Source organism: Euprymna scolopes, chromosome 25 (assembly GCF_053919585.1).
Source record: "Euprymna scolopes isolate OS-2025 chromosome 25, ASM5391958v1, whole genome shotgun sequence".
NCBI classification, from domain to species: Eukaryota; Metazoa; Mollusca; class Cephalopoda; order Sepiida; family Sepiolidae; genus Euprymna; species Euprymna scolopes.
Window position 1 is genome coordinate 95,320,134 of NC_136506.1, and position 21,771 is coordinate 95,341,904.

The following is a 21,771-nucleotide window of genomic DNA, read 5'->3' on the forward strand; positions in this document are numbered from 1 at the left end:
AATTTTCGTGCCTTTGTTTGTCGTGCTTTCATATGTCGTGCCTAAATATAACAAGAATGGAGAATCAGCAGGAGCCACTTGCTTTGCCTTACATTATTGTACATAAACAGTAAAACCGCACTAGCTCTTCTATCGAGCACGGTCAGTTTTTCTCCTTTATTTTTTCAAGTGAAAATGAAATTTAAGTTTCAAATATACAAAAAAAATATTTCAGGTTTTATATACATATTTATTTTATTTATTTATATACATTTATTTGTTTTTGATTTTTTTCTTTTCTTTTTCAAATGTTGAACAATGGAGAAAGTCTCTGCATGTACTGGCCACCATCATGCCTGACGAGTTATTTCCCTTGACAAGAATTTTTAGGGTTTTTTTTTTTTTCTTACTGTCATGTGATGTAGTTTATAGATAGTTATTATTTTCCAAAGATTTTTTGAATATGTTTTTTGCGTGTGCCACTGTTTTGGGGGGGAGTATATCAGTGACTTTGAACTCCCCTTTTTTTCTTTTCTTTGTTCTATGTTTTTGTGAGCATGCCACAAGGAATGGTTCACGCATGCACTTAAAAATAAATAAGTAAACTAATCACTGGTTTCATATGATTAATTTAATTAATTGATGCAAGCATTTTCAAGGCAGCATTTGGTTTGCATTTGTCAAAATTACTAACTTATTTTACATATATGTTTTCCATATTTTATTTTTACAACTCCACCTCCAAAAAAAATTTTTTTTTAAGTCATTTTGAAATCATTAAGTGTATTGTTTGTCTAAGATATGAATTTCCATTTATTTTATATTTGCTTGTTTTATTATTTGTTGTGCTTGTTGAATGTCTGCCCTTTTTGTCCAGTCTGGATGTTATGACAAGTTTCATTATCAATCATTTCCATTTTTGTAATGCCTATGAGCAATTCAATAACACAATTGAATGATCATTTTTTTTTTTTATGCAAGAACTGATATTAGAAGATAAGTGGTCTCTTTTAGTTTTGGAGAAAAAAAAAAAGAAAATAAAACAGAAAAAAACACATAATAACGTTATCATGTATAGAGTAAAAAGAAATGATAAAAAAACTATTTGCAATTTTAAGAGACTATTACAGTATCAGAATTTGAAATACTGACAAATTTATAAGACAGTTTTTGATTATTAAATTGGACTATTAAAACCTGTTAGAACGGTTTTTTACACTCTAAAATTGGACTATTCAAAAACCAATCAGGCGAGTTTTTTACTACAAAATTGGACCATTTAAAAACTAATATGGCAGCTATTTTACCCCAAAATCAGACTAATTAGAAACCAATAACGCGATTTATTTTTCCTATAAAACTAAACTATTTAAACAATAAGACGTCTTTCTCTGTAAATTCGACTATTTAAGAAAAAAACAATAATAAGGCATTTTTTACTATAAAATCGGTCTATTTAAAAACTAATAAGGCATTTATTTTTATATATATATATATATATATATATATATATATATATATATATATATATATATATATATATATATAAAATTGGTCTTAAATAGACGTTTTGGACCACAAAATTGGACTATTTGAAAATAGTTATATGATTTTTTTTTACTATATAATTGAACTTTTAAAAACTTATAAGGCATTTATTTTTATATATATATACAATTGGTCTTAAATAGACGTTTTGAATCACAACATTGGACTATTTGAAAATAGTTATATGATTTTTTTTTACTATATAATTGAACTTTTAAAAACTTATAAGGCATTTATTTTTATATATATACAATTGGTCTTAAATAGACGTTTTGGACCACAAAATTGGACTATTTGAAAATAGTTATATGATTTTTTTTTACTATATAATTGAACTTTTAAAAACTAATAAGGCATTTATTTTTATATATATATACAATTGGTCTTAAATAGACGTTTTGGATCACAACATTGGACTATTTGAAAATAGTTATATGATTTTTTTTTTTTTACTATATAATTGAACTTTTAAAAACTAATAAGGTGTTTTTTGGGGGTTTTTTTCATGGACATTTTATTTGTTTTCTCACAGGTTTGTATTTTTACTTTTTTCATTGATTAAATTCCATCATTTGTATCCAGGTCGTAGCATTCACATCACCTGGGACTTGCATCTCTATCATACATTTTCACATTTTTTTCAATACCATTCAACCATTATGGATGGATTTTTTTTTTTACCATCGTACCGTTTTTTACATATCAACATTTTCCAGCTTTTTTTTTTTTTTTTTTTTTTTTCATCGATGTCAATCACTTTTCTCTTCGTTCTTTTTCTTCATTCATTCTTAACTCCTGTTAATATTTTTCGCCCACAATATCACCAAACATCTTTTTTCCATCTTTTTTTTTTATTCATATCACCTAATTCAAAAGTAAGAAAATATTAAACTGAGGATTATCTCCCCTTTTTCTACTCGTGTTAATTCAGTCTCATCTACATTAGGTAGATATAAAATACATCATTAATGCACTTCTCGTCAATCGCAACACTAAATTGAGTAAAAAAAACAAAACAAACAAAAAAGACATTCTAGTGTTCATGTTTGTGTGTATATATATATATATATATATATATATATATATATTACCGTTTTATCTGTTTAGTTACACATTTTTCCACTATGATCATAATAACCACTTCTGTCCGAGTCTGATGAAGTTACTGGATCGTTGATATGATTCGGTAACCGAAACATGTGTAACTAAACAGATAAAACGGTAATAAATTTAAAAATATATATATTTGCTCTGCAATAGTATTGAGCACCTTCTTCAAGTTTTTACTATTTACCAGTTCTGCTATATATATATATATATATATATATATATATATATATATATATACATATATACTAGCAAAAGTACCCGTCGTTGACTGGGTTCAAAAACAGCCTACAGAAAATGGACTCTGATTTATTAAAGTATGATAGGTTATGAAAAGGAAGGGTTGTAAAGAGATAGCTTCGAATGTGGGGGGTATCAAAACCAAAGCAAAATATGATGAAAGTAAAAATAAAATAGATAAACCCCATAATTTATTATACCAAACCTGTTCACACTGAAACACTTATCACAATATTCTGTGGATCTATATTAAAAAACCTTCTTAAACTTTGTGACATATTTCCATTCTATGGAGGTCAGGCGCGAACGAACACCCCATAATTATATTATACCATATTTCTTCAAACTAAAACATAATTATCAAAGTATACTTATGCAGATAGATATGAAAAGTATTTATTAAAGTTTGTGCCTATTTCCATTCTATGGAGGCAAAGCACGAACGCAGACCCCACATTTTTATTATACCATCCCTATTTAAGTTAAAACATACTTATCAAAGTATTATTATGTACATCTATAGCAAAAACACTTGTAAACGTTTTTTTTTTAATTTTAAAAATTTTTTATTTCCATACTTTGTGGACCAGGCGCGTACGCAGACCCCACAATTTTAATGAATCATCATTATGCCAGATCCAACATACCCATTCCTGTGTCTTGATACATCTTCTATCATTATATGTAATCAGTTTTCTATAATAGTCAACCATATAGGAGCCTAATCGTGACCAGGCACACACAGAGACGTTCAGCTTTATATTATATATATATATATATATATATATATATATATATATATATATATATATATATATATATGAGATTTTTTAGGTAATTTTCTTTTCCAGTCATTAATTATGAAAATTACCTACTTCTTAAGGTTATCAAAATTACCTCCCTTTCAGAATCAGGTAATTTTTATGTTCATTAATTAATTATGGAAATTTTCCTGATTCTGGTAAATTATCTCCTTTGTTTTTTTCATAACCTTTTCTGTCAACTTTTAAACTGACGCAATATTGTAAAAGAATTTCGTTTATGTCTTAAACATCCTTTTTTGTTGTTGTTGTTTTGATTTTTTGTTTGCATTTTATGTTTTAGTTTGTCTATCTTTTTACATCTACACAAACGAAAAGTTCATTTCTCTCTGCAAGAAATTCAGTGTAAATAAATTCAGATGCAAAATATGTCAGTTCAAAATAAAATAACAGGAAAGCTTATGGATGTATTCAAAAACTACAGAAAATAAGCGAATATTTACTTTTTACAAATTCAGAAAGACCAGATGAAAGGAGATAATGTTTTCACACACGTTGGCTCAACGTCTATGTACTTCAGAGTTTGTGGAATCTGAATAGTAAATTAATTTTACTTATTACTAAAATTTGACTCGATGATTTTCCATAGTTTTTTGTGTACTATATTTAACTAATAAGTAAGTTTTCCATTTATTTTATTTTGAACTGTCATTTTTAACATGTATCTCAATATGAATACGCACCAGAAATTCTAATATTAATGATGAAGAACATGAAATTAGTAATTCTCTCTCATCATAAAATATGATTTCTCTTTTCTTCAGAAAATAAATGATCATTTCTTTAGATTCGAATAAAATATCAGCACATCTTGAGCTGTTTATAAAATATGAATCGGTTATATCAAAGCCACAATTTATAGAATATAGTTTAAAACTCCCAAAAGTCATTTATGTGTGCGTGTGCGTGTGTGTATGTGTGTGTGACTGTATTTATGTATGTATGTTTGTATGTATGTGTGTGCTTCTCACACATAACAAGAACAACCGGGCTCAGCACAGCTGCATATGCACCAGCAAGTACTTACAATGGAGCTTTTTTCAACAAGGCTAATTCTGCCAATTACTATCAGGGTTGCAGAGTTGGAAGGTATAACATCTGACTCCAACTCCAACTCCGACTCCGACTCCTTGTTTTCTAAAACTTCCGACTCCTTATTTTCAAGTTTGTACCTATTTACTTGCCTCCTTACGAGGACAAAGTCAGACATAAGGTCAATGTTTTTATGTAAGACATCCAGCCGTACAAAAAGGGCCCCTCTAGGAGAGATAAAAATAAAGATTTCTGAATTAAGACGGACCCTTCCTCCTCTAACCAAGGATAGAACAGGCACTACACCTTGATCACAGCCTGAAGGAATTCTCTGTTGATTGCCCAGAGATTAAAAGATGTTTCAAATTGAAAAATGAATTTGGTGCACTAAAACCTACGAAAAATGGTCTCAAGTCCACGGCCTACTTTTTCTTCTGTCATGTATATTTATGATTAATTATAATGAATCTTAAAGAGGACAATTTTTCGTCTACTTTTTCAATTTAATCAAAATCAACAAGAATAGAAAACAACCGTTTCGTCATTTTGTAACTCGTTAGTATTATAATTTAGTTAAAGGTGATTATATTAGTACAATGAAAGAACAAGTCAACCGTGAATCTGAGATTATTAAATAATTAAAAATGACATTTCAGTTCGAATACGCTGATCTTTTTTTTTTAGCATTGTAATTGTGTATACATATATATTAACTGGCCAAAATGTGGTAAGACGACAACAACTACGGATGGCAGTGATGACTGAGAATGCAGTTTAGAAAATTTCGAAGCTCCTATCCGTCGCGGTTACCACCTGACGAAGGCCAGAGGAATAGTTGGCCGAAACGTTGTGAATAAACAAAAACCAATAAAGATCAAAAACAACAACTAATAAAGATGAGAATAATAGTCCGAAACAAAAATAAATTAAATTAATATTGTAATTGTGCATTGTAATCTATATAATTATAAAACTCAAATCGTCTTGTTTGCTTGGGCATTTAAATCATCCATCCGGTTTATGATTTCCAGTTTCAAAAAATTTGTCTGCTTACCTATTTTATGGTCGCCCTGTTTTAAGTCTGATATTAAAAGCTACTGCTGCTATTCAAAGTATACACAAGGTCAACAATATTTTTTTTTGTTTTAACTTAATTTAACGTGTTTTCCTTACAAATAAATGTAATTTAACCCCTTTGAGTTAAAAAAAAGAAAAAAAAACTGATTTAAATATAAATATACAATATATCTCCAGCTATGGTAGAGCTGGAAATGTCTTATCAATTATTAAATCATTTCTCTCTGATAGGTCATAAGAGTAGTGGTTGATGGGCAGAAATCAGAAGCTCACAGTATTAATGCTGAAATTCCTTAGGGGTCCATCCTGGGCCCAACTCTCTTCCTGATTTACATAAATGATCTCCCAAATCACATCTGAAGTTCATTTGTAGACATTTATGCTGACGACACTACCATCTATGGCAACACTTCAAAGGCTGTAAACGACCAAGTTCTTTTTGATTCTCTCTTTTCACGTAGGGCAATGAGGAAAAAGGTGGCTGGTTAATTTTAACGCATCTAAAACCAAGCTTCTATCTTTCCATTATCAATGCTCTGATCCCCATATGGCATCAATCGAAATGAATGGCTCTAATCTCAAGGGAAATACCCACTGGTATAATTATATAATCATCTTTTAATATTAAAAGTTATCTAAAATAAAATGTTTTCCATTTTTGTTGATTTAAAATAAATGAAAATTAAAAATAAAATTTGTCGTCTTAAAAATTAATTATAATTAAAAATTCATATACATGATGGAAGAAAAAGTAGACCATAGGGTACTTATACAGAATAAGAAACCCATTCTTAAAACATGAAGAGTTTTTGTTTGTTTGTTTTTTAATTATTCTGTACTTTCATCTAACAATTTAATAAACAATAGATGCTGTAAAAATTGAATTTAATTATGAAAATCTTATCTAAAACATTGCACGATCCGTGAATAGCATATCAGTGATGGGACAATTCCAATATTTTTTTTTTTTAACTTTTTTACATAGGTGTCACCACTTATCAAGGCCGAGAGGCCACTTAAGGATTAGGGTTAAAGAGTGTACAGTAGCCAAAAGGACAATATAGTAATCGATAGTAATGGAAGTTCGGTAAATTTGTTAACTTAAGTGTAACGGCTCATCAGAAACTTGTTCACGTTGGACTTGAAGACAACCATATTATAGACAGCCTGAAAGCAGGAAAACGGAAGACAATTCCACAGGCGTGCAGTTAAGAAAGAAACTTTGTTCATGGAGTCTACGTTTAGGTTTAGACACAGATAAAGAGTGGGGGGAATTATTGATAGTGTTTTCAGCTAGACAAGTGTTTCTTGTGAAAGTTTGGCGAGGGGGACCATAGATTGAAGCTCAGTCGAACACTTTCCATGAAAATAACAATAAAGAAGAGACAAACTCGCAGCATCTGTTTTTTTTACCGATTCTGATACAATTAGTGACTCCTTACTAAATTGCTGATTCTGATACAATTACTGATTCCGATTCTTTATAGATCTCTTAATATTTTACTATATATATATATTTTTTTCTCGATTGCCATAAAAATACTTATTAAATGTGTAAATATTTTCTCAAACGTAAAAACACATTTGTGGGAGGGGATGATCTGTTGATTTTAGTTTTACTGATTACTTAAAATCAATAAGTTTAAAATCAATAAGTTTAAAATCAATAAGTTTAAAATCAATAAGTTTAAAATCAATAAGTTTAAAATCAATAAATATTTATTATTTTATTATTACTACCAGTAGTGTAAGATTTTGCTTTAAACAAGATCAAATAAAAAAGACAATGAAAAGAATCGTTTTTGGCATCAGAAAATGGGTACAAATTTTTCTGATTCCGATACTGATTCCAGTACCGTCAAAAGTTCTGATTTTTTCCAATTTCAATTAATCATCCGAAAACTATTGTATATGTACTCACTGTAGATTTGAGACAATTTTGTAGGTTTTAGCCTCCCAAGTTCACTTTCCAGTTTGGTAATGTTTTGTTACCAGGACTTCATTAAAAAAAAATCTAGCTCTGGCTCCAATTCTTAGCATTCATATGAATTCGACTCAGACTCCAATTTTTTTCTGAAACTTCTGACTTTGCATCTTATCATTCTTGCAAGTTCAACTCTGACTTCTTCCAAAACATCCAACTGCAACTCTGACTCCTTGAATTCCAAAATAACCGGCTCCGATTCCTTATTTTTAAGTCCTCCAATATTTAGACAGTCTGTTGATTCTTCGGTGATTAAAAAATACAACTCTGACTCCCAACATTCATGCGATTCTGACTCCAACACTGACTTCTTTCAAAATCTCTGATTCCGACTCCGTAACCCTGATTCTTACTCTTAGGTGACACTTGAATGCCTTCACTGCATCCCACGTAGTTTAGTAGCTCAACTAGTTTCAGCATCACACCGTTAGTATGTACACACAACCTGCACTTTCCTGTTCTTCTTTCCTATAATCTTTTTGTAGTTATGCTTATTATTATTGCATTATATATTTGTTATTTTTTATTAGTATTTTTTTCTTTTTTATTTCAATTCTCACATGACGCCATATTGTATGTGTTTTTGTTGTTTTGCAAAACAGGTGGGAAATTGGTGCAAATTAATTATAGGCAAAAATTGGAATAGTTTTTTTTTTTAAGGTACTTTTGTATGTTTATAGATAGTCATTACATGGTTATGCCTAAATACAATTAGTAAATAAGTTCGTCCCCTTTCAAAAATATGTAAAATAGATGTCAATTACAAGTTCAAATTAAAAAAAAAACAATTATAAAACAAAAGAAAAGTTAAATCAAGTTTTAAAAAATCAGTTCGTTATTGTAGCGAAATCCGAGATCTGAAAAAGAAAATGAATTTCAATTTCAGCATTAAGTAATGCTATCTACCTAATTGTCATGTGACAAGTAGTTAAATAAAACATGCACTTCCATGATTCAACAAAAAAAATAATTTCGCCATATTAGTTTTGTCACCTATGACGCAAACGCAAGGGAAATAACTCATAGTTTGAATTGACCTAAGTTTTTGATAGCTTACAAAAATGAATTGCCTCCCCTGCTAATATACGCGCTCTTTAGTTATGATGTAAGTTAAAATTGCTAGTTTCCTCGAAAACTACTTTTTTTATTAATTAATTTTCTACCTTATCGTTTTCGTAATTTTTGGATATTTTCATTACTGCGACATGACAATTCAGTAGATACCATTGGTTTTATTTCAAATTGAATATTTCAATTTTCGAATTTTGCCACAATACTGAAGAAGAACTAAAATATCTTATTTGAATTTATTAAGTAATTTTATTTTATTTTTGTAAATTAATTCCATTTTTAATTGAAAATTTTATTTTTATTTTTTTTATTAATAAATCTTTTAAAAATTTATTAATAAAATTTATTTTATTTTTTAATTAATTTTATTTTCATAATACTTTTTATTAATTTTCTTTTATTTTTTGATATATTTAATTCTTAATACATTAATGAATTTTTATCTTTTAATATATTTTATTTCTAATAGTTTTATTAATTAATTTTCTTTTTATATTTTTGATATATTTAATTCTTAATACTTTTTATTAATGAATTTTTATCTTTTAATATATTTTATTTTTAATATATTTTATTTTTAATATTTTTTATTAATAAATTTTACTTTAATAAAATCTAAAATAAAATTAGTAAATAAATTTGTCTTCCAAAATAAAAAAAAATAGATTAGATGCCATTAAAAATAGGAGTTGAATTTAAAAAATAATAATTTTGAAACCAAATTAAATCAAATTAAAGATCTCATTTGAACTTTCTTTAGTTTTTATTAGAATATTTTATTTTATCTTTTATTAATTTTTTTAATTAATAAATTTTATTTTCATTTTCTTATTAATACAGGTTATTCATAATTTTTAAAGATTTATTAATAATTTTAAACACATGTAAAAAATTTTATTTGAATATGCTTTATTGGTAAATTTTTAATAGATTTTTATTAAATCAAAACATTAAAACATTATTGTAACAAAGTTGATAATATAATAATACAAAATAATAGATTTTTATTAAATCAAAACATTAAAACATTATTGTAACAAAGTTGATAATATAATAATACAAAATAATAGATTTTTATTAAATCAAAACATTAAAACATTATTGTAACAAAGTTGATAATATAATAATACAAAATAATAGATTTTTATTAAATCAGAACATTAAAACATTATTGTAACAAAGTTGATAATATAATAATACAAAATAATAGATTTTTATTAAATCAAAACATTAAAACATTATTGTAACAAAGTTGATAATATAATAATACAAAATAATAGATTTTTATTAAATCAAAACATTAAAACATTATTGTAACAAAGTTGATAATATAATAATACAAAATAATAGATTTTTATTAAATCAAAACATTAAAACATTATTGTAACAAAGTTGATAATATAATAATACAAAATAATAGATTTTTATTAAAACAAAACATTAAAATATTATTGTAACAAAGTTGATAATATAATAATACAAAATAATAGATTTTTATTAAATCAGAACATTAAAACATTATTGTAACAAAGTTGATAATATAATAATACAAAATAATAGATTTTTATTAAATCAGAACATTAAAACATTATTGTAACAAAGTTGATAATATAATAATACAAAATAATAGATTTTTATTAAATCAAAACATTAAAACATTATTGTAACAAAGTCGATAACATAATAATACAAAATGTTATTCTTACGTGACTATGAAGAGTGTTTTCATATCATAATTTACGATGCTAAAACCAACGATATTTTCATTAGATGAAAACATTTAAAAATAAAGCTGCGGCAACTTTTTTTTTAATTAAAAAATACAAAGGATGAACTTTTTAAAGCTGCAACAACTTTTTTTTATTTATTTTTTACTAGAACAAAAATTTTTATTATTGTACCATATTATTGGCAGTATAATAATATATTTGGCAACAATTTTTTCTACATAGTTCAACCAAAGTGATTGCTAGTGTGAAACATTTTTAAATAATCACCTAAAAATAAAAATTAGTAACGGGATATAACTCGGTTTAAATTAACGGATATAATAGGAATTGTCTAGCCAATTTTCATTTGTTACTGTTATACCATGTTATTGACAGTATAATAACATAGGTGAGTCTATCCATCACATCATTGCATTATTCTGCCTTCTATAAACTTAAATTTCTTCTTATATACACTTTTAACAATGCTTCAAGCGAACTACTTTAACCTATCATTTTTTAATGATTTTTTTTCTAAGTTTTTAACTATTGATTCTATAACGTAAGAAAAAAATGGATGCTTTTTGATCTAATTTCAGTATTGTTGATTAAACTATTAGTGAGAACAAAAAAAAAATTTATTTTGTATCAGCTTCCCCCTTCCTATGAACTAATTTGATCCCGGGTGAAGCCAACAGGGCGAATACTGGCATTTTTTTTTTTTTTTTGCCATATCAAAATCATAGCTAGTTCCACCATTATATCTTAAGTTACGTCAGTTTGAGTTGATCCGTCACACCTTTGCATTGTCCTGCCTTCTAAAAACTTAAATTTCTTCTTATATATATATATATATATATATATATATATATATATATATATATATATATATCAAACAATGCTTCAAGCAAAATACTTTAATCTATTAAATTTAGTTATGTCTTTTCTACATAGTTAAGCCAAATCGACTACTAATATGAAATATATTAAAATTACCGTCTAAAAGTAAAAATCACTAAAGGGGGATAACTCTCTTAAAGAATATAACAGAGGTTGTTGCATACCTTAATTTAAAAAATGCGCAAACATATCAAAATTCAATACTTAAATTACCTCTCCGGTAACACCAGCTAAGGACAGTTAAGTAATACAACCAAAAACCTTCCACAATATGGCAGCAACTGAGAAATAACTGGTTAAAAATCACAATGTTTGCTTTTTAGTGTGTATTTTTGCTAATTGCTTGCTATTTTTGGTCTGGCATGCTCCTAGTTTTGGCATCTTTTTTTTTTCTTTATTTTTGGATTCCTGCAGACGCCAATGGTCAGGAGACTTTCTCTATGGAGACTAATAATAATGGTATTGTAGCAAATCCACACTTTACTGTTAATTTAGTCAATGGTGCCAGCCTGACCGAAGGCTACATTGGAAATGGTGTGTTGCTTAACGGAATCGACCAACACGTTCACATCCAGCCCGATGGCAAAGACTGCATCTACGACCTGGAAAAGTGCCCCAACGGACTGACCACATCTGTTTGGCTGAACCCCAAAGATCTGAAAGGGACCAAGTATTTCCTCTCAAGCCCTGCATATTCCTTATATTCGAAAAACGGAGAGCTGCATGCTGAATTCTTTAATGGCACACGTTCCTGGTCAGTTTCCACCCCAGATTTAAAAACCAATAAATGGCAGCATGTGGTGCTTAGTTGGGATCCTCACCGAGGTCTGTCGATGTACGTTGATAAGAAAAAGGTTTCCATGGCCAGCACGTCTGCCGCGTATACACCGAGAGATGATCCTGCTGCTGCTGGTGGTATTTATATTGGAACTGATTTCAATACGAGAGAGCACTACCACGCCAACATAACAGTTGATGAGCTGAAGTACTACCGAACTAGCGTCAATGGTATCACAAGGGGTTATGGACCCTTCCTTACAGGTAAGTCAGCTGGGATTTACAGACATGCAAGAAATAAATAGAAATCCTACAAAAATAATGCAGATGTGTTTAATGATTTTGCTTCCTTCACTAACGGCCATTACTCGGAGCTGTACAAAGCAGGAGTAAAAGCTTAAAACATTGATATTTTAAAATAAATGACTTTTTTGCATTTCAGATATAAATATAGCTATCATGGATCAATTAGGTTTCAAGGACCCCAAAAATTAGCAAATATGAATGGGACAAATTTAGATTTGTTTCTTTTTGGGGTTTTTTTCCAGTTGATCATCACACACTGTATAAATGGATAATAAACTTGAATTGTTTGGTTTCTCATCGCAAAGTCAATTTTTTCCATCCAGCATACCCGTAGCCGAGATTGAACTCACTACACGAGTTTGTAGCATAATTCAAATCTTATTGGTAGCTGAATACTTGATGCTTCACCAGGGCTATCAAGGGTATATTTTATTGTGACGCCATCACTAGATGGGGTGCCTACCATGGCTTAAGAGAGTCCCCCCTACCCTCGAGAGAAGGATAGGCAGTGCTAGTTTCTCAACCTTGTATTTTACTTTGTGGTATACACAGCACCTCGCCTACCTATCTGGTACTGGCCAGGCTCAACATTGCTTAAGTTCAATGATCTGGCGAGGACTAGTGTGTCAACGTGATTGTGCTGTACTTTAAGTATAGCAAAATCGATTTTTTAATACATGGAAATAATAAATATATATTTATTAGAATTATAGTAATTTGAATACAATATGAAATTTGGATATAATTCGCAAATACCAACCCCACATCATAGTTCATGCGGAAATGGCAACAGTCCAGGATTGCTTCATTAGGCTATACCGTCGGATGAAATAAACTCTCTCATTTCAGACCTAAATTGTGGTAGAATGAGAATATAGTATCCAGTAATCTGGTAGGGCCAGCCATGGTGGACAGACTGATGTAGAACCTGAAATTGCTAATAGGGCTCTGATGATGTTATGGGGAGCAGCGTTGTAGTGGTGTACCTTGGTAGTAGAACTAAAGAAGCAGTCAGTGCACAAAAAACACTGAGCAGAAGAAACAATCACTGACCAAAGGTCAGGGTCGACCAGTCTAATTGAAAGACTACTGTGTTTCATTTGTAGACGTAGCTCACACAGGTGATCTTATCCGAGTTATCAAAAGATTTCATGTGACTTCAAAATTTGGTCTGGGCAAGGAGCTCGACGAGATAGATAGAATATAATGGAGAATTTTGAAAGTGAAAATTTGGGGCCCTGAAAGTATACACAACCTAAAAAAAAATAGAATCTTTCTGCTTTGAAAAATAGGGGAACAATGTTTCATTTATTTATTAAAATGTTTTGTGAATAAAGTTAAAATAAAAAAAAACACCAAAAATAAATATTCAATACTTCTCCCTCCATTTTCTTAAAATAAATTTTCCTCCTATATTAAAAATTGAAAAAATAAAACACTTCAGGTATATTTTCCATTCGTTTACAGTGGGCAAAGGTCAACTAGAAGAAACCAGTTTAGATCTGAATTCGTCTCTTTCATATTAGTGAAAAAGAAAAGAAATGTATATATTTATTAGAATTATTTGAATATAATATAAATTAACTATAGAGAATCGAGAAATTTTAAAGCAAAAATTTGAAATAAATGTACACCCCCCCCCATAAAAAATGGCACAATTTGAGGTTCTAACCTCGACAATCAGTCCGACATAAACTGGGCCATTTCGATGGCGTTTTTGATGTCGGATTGCTGCAAAGTGTTTTGTGTAGCCTCAGAAGGTCCACCCTCCTAGGCTTTTCCATCCAGCTTTCAGGAAGAGCAAGTGTATGGCTTGTTGCCTGAGGCGCTCTCACTGGGGACTGCTCAGGCATATTTTTGCAGGGCTGAAGTGCTCCACTTCAAGCACTGATTCATGTTCCCACCTTCCGACCTCATGACACATCCTCTCGTGGTGGGAGAGAGGTCAATATCGATCAGTGTACTTTCGTAGTCCGCTGTCTTGGTGGTACTTAGTAACACACTGGTTACTCTTCCAGGGCCATAATAGTTTATTTATTAAAATGTTTTGTAAAAAAAAATATATATATATATATTTAATACCCATCCCTTTTTTCTTAAAATTAATCTTTCCCTATATTAAAAAGTGAAAAAAAAAAAAAAAAAAAAGACAAACACCTCAAATATATTCTCTGCCCGTTTACAATGTGCGAAAGTTAATTTGAAGCAACTGGTTTAGATCTGAATTCGTCCCTTTCATATTGGCTTATTTTTGGTGCCCTTGAAACCTATTTGATCCCCTATCATATATAACCATTTAAATATGGTACCAGACAAAGAAACATTAGAACTCTCAGAGTGTCAGAGGAGCCATATAATAGGTTAATTTTCAAGTGGACTTTATCAGCATCATATCACTCAAACTGCAGGATTCCACTTTCCACTGATTGTCCAGTTAATCAGCAAGGGATAATAATCAATATTATCCTGCCTTGATTTATCAAGATCTTCTGGCAGCAGTCTTTATTATTAAAGATAATAAGGGTGTATATTTACTTCTGGCATGTCTGTGAATATAATACTAAATTACTGTCAAATATTTCAGATTTGCATTAAATTTCATCCATAGTCATTATACACGGACTAATCAAGATTTCTTAAATTTAAATTTGTTCTTAATACCCCTTAAGCTAAAATATTAATTTGGAGATATTTTCTAGGATGAAAATCGTTTAGTGGATTTTGATCAAAATTTAAATAAGGATTCTAGGCAATAGGTTTAGCGTGATTATATCTTGAATTTAATCTTTGTAAGAGAACATAGAGTCGGCTATATTTAGTTTAATTTATTTTAATGCATAGGCGATAAAATGTGAAAATTCAGATATATCCTACTTTTGTGAAACTGCTGGTTATGGGGAGTTGACATAAATTAATAAATATTCCAAAACTTTTAGTTTTTTTAGGGAATTTAATTGTTTAGGGGTCAAATATTGGCACAACGTTTTTATATGAAAAATCAAATATATCCGATTGGCGCTGGATTTGATCCATTGTTATTGGGCACCAATTAAAAAAGGATTCTTTGAATTTCAATTTCTTCTTAAGATTTCTTAAGCTTAAGTGTTAATTTTGAATCATCCTCTAGAACCAGAATCATGTAACAGATTTTGATCCAAATTTGAATAAGGATTCTATATATATGGCTTAGTATCATTATATTTTGATTTGGATCTTTGTAATGGAACACAGAGGAACTGTTCTGCTCAGGGAATTAATTTTTCCTCGTTCTGAGATGGGTGTTTTTCTAGTGAAATAATTTTGCTTGAATGACTCGAATGGTTATTTTCATATGATCATAGTTTATTTTAAGTATATAACGACACACATTAGGAAGGAGGTTATTATGCCCAACACTCAGTCAAGTGTCACTAATGAGACGAGATGAACATTAATAGACAAAGAATAGGTTAAGTACCAAGTGGAACGCAAACTTCATTACTAATTGAGCCATGGTTTTTCAGAATCATTATGATTCATGAAGGGACATAAAAGTTATGTAAAACTGTTTTACTAGTAGAGATTTTTTTTCTCACCCTGGGACGGGTATTTTTTTAGTGTATCATAAGAAAGAGTATACCCGTACAGTAAATGCACATATGGTTATGCACAGAAGCACTCTGCACTCACGCTTGCTGACAGACGCGTGTAGATCCATGACTAACGAGAATAGAAAGATCAGAGGGACATTATTTTAACAAATAATAAGAATCACCTTTGCTATGTGGCATGCATCAATTACTAAAGGCTCCTATAAAAATGCTACTTATATACAATCAGCAAGCAATCCAAATAATCAAAACAATCCAAAACATACAAATTATTCAAATAATCCAAATAATCCTAACAATCCAAATAATCAAAACAGTCCGAAACATACAAATTATTAAAATGATCCAAATAATCCTAACAATCCAAATAATCAAAACAATCCAAAACATACAAATTATTAAAATGATCCAAATAATCCAAATAATTCAAAACATACAAATTATTCAAATAATCCAAATCATCCAAACAATCCAAATAATCAAAACAATCCAAAACATACAGATTATTCAAATAATCCAAATAATCCTAACAATCCAAATAATCAAAACAATCCAAAACATACAAATTATTCAAATAATCCAAATAATCCAAACAATCCAAATAATCAAAACAGTCCGAAACATACAAATTATTAAAATGATCCAAATAATCCAAATAATCAAAACAATCCAAAACATACAAATTATTCAAATAATCCAAATAATCCTAACAATCCAAATAATCAAAACAGTCCGAAACATACAAATTATTAAAATGATCCAAATAATCCAAACAATCCAAATAATCAAAACAATCCAAAACATACAAATTATTCAAATAATCCAAATAATCCTAACAATCCAAATAATCAAAACAGTCCGAAACATACAAATTATTAAAATGATCCAAATAATCCAAACAATCCAAATAATCAAAACAATCCAAAACATACAAATTATTCAAATAATCCTAACAATCCAAATAATCAAAACAGTCCGAAACATACAAATTATTAAAATGATCCAAACAATCCAAAACATACACATTATCCAAATGATCCAAACAATCCAAAACATACACATTATCCAAATGATCCAAACAATCCAAAACATACACATTATCCAAATGATCCAAACAATCCAAAACATACACATTATCCAAATGATCCAAGCAATCCAAAACATACACATTATCCAAATGATCCAAACAATCCAAATAATCCAAACAATCCAAAACATACAAATTATTCCAATAATCCCAAACATATACATTATTAAAACAATCCAATTAATCAAAACAATACAAAACATACAAATTATTCAAATAATCCAAATAATCCTAACAATCCAAATAATCAAAACAGTCTGAAACATACAAATTATCCAAATGATCCAAACAATCCAAAACATACACATTATCCAAATGATCCAAACAATCCAAATAATCAAAACAATCCAAAACATACAAATTATTAAAATGATCCAAACAATCCAAAACATACACATTATCCAAATGATCCAAACAATCCAAAACATACACATTATCCAAATGATCCAAACAATCCAAAACATACACATTATCCAAATGATCCAAACAATCCAAAACATACACATTATCCAAATGATCAAAACAATCCAAAACACACACATTATCCAAATAATCCAAACAATCCAAATAATCAAAACAATCCAAAACATACAAATTATTCAAATAATCCAAAACATACACATTATTAAAACAATCCAATTAAGCAAAACAATACAAAACATACAAATTATTCAAATAATCCAAATAATCCTAACAATCCAAATAATCAAAACAGTCTGAAACATACAAATTATCCAAATGATCCAAACAATCCAAAACATACACATTATCCAAATGATCCAAACAATCCAAATAATCAAAACAATCCAAAACATACAAATTATTCACATAATCCAAATAATCCTACAAATCCAAATAAGCAAAACAATCCAAACAATCCAAAACATACAAATTATTCAAATGATCCAAGTAATCAAATCATCCAAATAATCCAAACAATCCAAACAATCCAAATAATCCAAACAATCCAAACAATCCAAAACATGCAAATTATTCAAATAATCCAAACAATCCAAATAATCAAAACAATCCAAAACATATAAATTATTCAAATGATCCCAACAATCCTAATAATCCAAATAATCAAAACAATCCAAATAATCCAAGAAATCCAAACAATTCAAATAATCCCAAATATCTAAACAATCCAAAACATACAAATTATCAAAATAATCCAAACGATCACACCATCCAAATAATCGAAACAACGGAATTATCCAAACAATCCAAATAATATAAAGCATCCAAATAAATCACCTAAATCCAAATAATCTTAATCACCCAAACGATCCGAATCATCCAAGTCATCCAAATAATACAAATTATCCAAACAATTCATATAATTTAAATAATTCATGATCCTCTCAAAAATATCTGAAACACATCATTTATGTTATTTCTTTTATTGTTTGCCTCTTCTAGCCGAAGTTCCAGAAAAGTTTTATCGCTTTGATCGACTGCTTATTCCTGGCACATCTTTTTATGGGCATCCGGAACTTACACTTGGAAGTTATGGAAAAGTTCTTAAGCTGAATGGCATTAATCAGTACGCTAATCTCGGATTAAATATCACCTGTGGTGGAGCTTTGGAAAACTGTGTTGACGGTTTTGTAGCCAGAGTCACAGTGAAACCTGAGAAACTGCGAGACAACATGTACATCCTCGACAGCTATCCATTGTCGCTTTACTATCTTGAAGGAAGGCTTTATGGCAAGCTAAGAACTGCGACAAACACCTGGGAAGTTTCCACTGATAAATTTGTGGCAGGAAAATGGCAGAATATTGAACTCGACTGGTATCCAGAAATCGGTTTACGGATGTTTATAAACCGTCAGGAGGCAGGCCATGATTTGGAGCCAGAGAAACACCGTTGGCATTCTACAGAGTCGGATACAACACTTGGACGTTCTTTGAGTGGTTCAACGGATGATCGATTCTTGAATGGAATGGTGGAACGCATTGAATTGTGGAGAAGGAGACGATCCAATCAACTCCCTACTATTACAGTGCCAACAGGTAAGGTTTTTTTGTATTCTTACTTTCATTTAGTATATATTTTATACATAAAGTAAAGTCAGTCTCTTTAACATTTCTTTGTCATCAATAGCTTTCTTCCTACAAAGTCCATATTTGGGTTTGTCAGTTTTTCTTGTGGATCATTGCAGTATGTTGTTAAGAATAAATGTAATTTGATTTCATTTTTTCTAGAAAATACTCTGTCTGGATCAGAATTATTCCCAAACATCTTTTATCTCAAAAAAAAAAATGAATCCAGCTCTGTATTCATGCATGTTAAGTTAGTAGCCTTTGATTGGAACACAAGATAATATTTGGGGGGAAAACGGCAGCATTCAAAAAAAGAAAAGCAAAAGAAATTTGTAATTTGTAAATAGATGCACTACTGTGTGTGTCCTTGTAGCTAAAGCTAGGGTGTGTATATATATATATATATATATATATATATATATATATATATATATATTGCGTGTTTTAATTAAAGATAAATAAAACCTTTTGTTTCTACCTTTTTAGGCGATTATCTATGGCTTTATGACCTTGCAACTCAGACTTAGGGTTAGTGATTAAAGAAATATGAACAAAATGCTTACAAAAGTTAGTGAAGTTAAAAATTCTTCTCAAATCAAATGTAAGTGGCGTATGATTATGATGGACTGTTTATATATATATATATATATATATATATATATATATATATATATATATATAATATAATATAATATATGTATGTGCATAGAAAACCAAAAAAGTTATCAACTATGACACATGGCATATGAAGAAAGCTGTAGAGTACTGCTTGTCAATTTCCGATTTCAAAACCGGAAGCCGTCACCAATTAATTTATTTCATTCGAAATCATTTTCAAATTTAATAAGTTATTTTATTCGAAATCATTTTCAAATTTAATAATTTATTTCATTCGAGATTATTTTCACATTTAATAATTTATTTAATTCAAAATCATTTTACAATTTAATAATTTATTTAATTCGAGATCATTTTCAAATTTAATAATTTATTTAATTCGAAATCATTTTCAAATTTAATAATTTATTTAATTCGACATCATTTTCAAATTTAATAATTTATTTCATTCGAAATCATTTTTAAATTTAATAATTTGTTTAATTCGACATCATTTTCAAATTTAATAATTTATTTAATTCGACATCATTTTCAAATTTACTAATTTATTGCATTCGAAATCATTTTCAAATTTAATAATTTATTTTATTCGAAATCATTTTCAAATTTAATAATTTATTTAATTCGAAATCATTTTTAAATTTAATAATTTATTTCATTCGACATCATTTTCAAATTTAATAATTTATTTAATTCGACATCATTTTCAAATTTAATAATTTATTTAATTCGACATCATTTTTAAATTTAATAATTTATTTAATTCGACATCATTTTTAAATTTAATAATTTATTTCATTCGAAATCATTTTCAAATTTAATAATTTATTTTATTCGAGATCATTTTCAAATTTAATAATTTATTTAATTCGACATCATTTTCAAATTTAATAATTTATTTAATTCGACATCATTTTCAAATTTAATAATTTATTTCATTCGAAATCATTTTCAAATTTAATAATTTATTTAATTCGACATCATTTTCAAATTTAATAATTTATTTAATTCGACATCATTTTTAAATTTAATAATTTATTTAATTCGACATCATTTTCAAATTTAATAATTTATTTCATTCGACATCATTTTTAAATTTAATAATTTATTTAATTCGACATCATTTTCAAATTTAATAATTTATTTAATTCGACATCATTTTCAAATTTAATAATTTATTTAATTCGACATCATTTTTAAATTTAATAATTTATTTAATTCGAAATCATTTTCAAATTTAATAATTTATTTCATTCGACATCATTTTTAAATTTAATAATTTATTTTATTCGAGATTATTTTCAAATTTAATAATTTATTTAATTCGAAATCATTTTCAAATTTAATAAGTTATTTCATTCGAAATCATTTTCAAATTTACTAATTTATTGCATTCGAAATTATTTTCAAATTTAATAATTTATTTAATTCGAAATTATTTTCAAATTTAATCATTTATTTTATTCCAAATCATTTCCAAATTTGATAATTTATTTTATTCAAAATCATTTTCAAATTTAATAATTTATTTCGTTTGAAATCATTTTCAACTTTAATAATTTATTTCGTTTTAAATCATTTAACTTCGGTTTGTGATAACAGCACGTTTGCATTGAAACACCAGTATTCATTAAATCCCTGAAATTAAACCGTCGAGCCTCCAGTTCAAAATTCTACAGTATTCACTGCTGGTCCTGGAACTGGCTTCCCATCAATATCTTAGCCACTGCAAACCATCGTGCATGGCCTGCATTCATCCGGAACACTGTGTTCTATGGGAGGAGCCAGCTTAACCAATCCTGGGTGAATGTCGCCAAAAGTCAAAGGTCAAGCCAGGTATTCCTTGGGTTTCTATACACATTTATAGCTTAGGTATCCA

At 28.5% G+C, this 21,771-nt stretch overlaps 1 protein-coding gene across 6 annotated transcripts in view; it reads left to right on the forward strand.

Annotated features, from left to right (window-relative positions):
* LOC145247526 (uncharacterized) overlaps positions 1–21,771 on the forward strand; it is a 225,468-nt gene that overhangs the window by 140,841 nt on the left and 62,856 nt on the right. For 4 of the 6 annotated variants that reach the window (XM_080109349.1, XM_080109350.1, XM_080109351.1 and 1 more), the window contains 2 exons: positions 11,883–12,509; positions 18,651–19,244. In XM_080109349.1, coding sequence (XP_079965475.1) covers positions 11,883–12,509; positions 18,651–19,244 — 1,221 coding nt within the window. The remainder of the gene's footprint in view (positions 1–11,882; positions 12,510–18,650; positions 19,245–21,771) is intronic. The other 2 variants (XM_080109353.1, XM_080109354.1) reach the window with 1 other exon arrangement.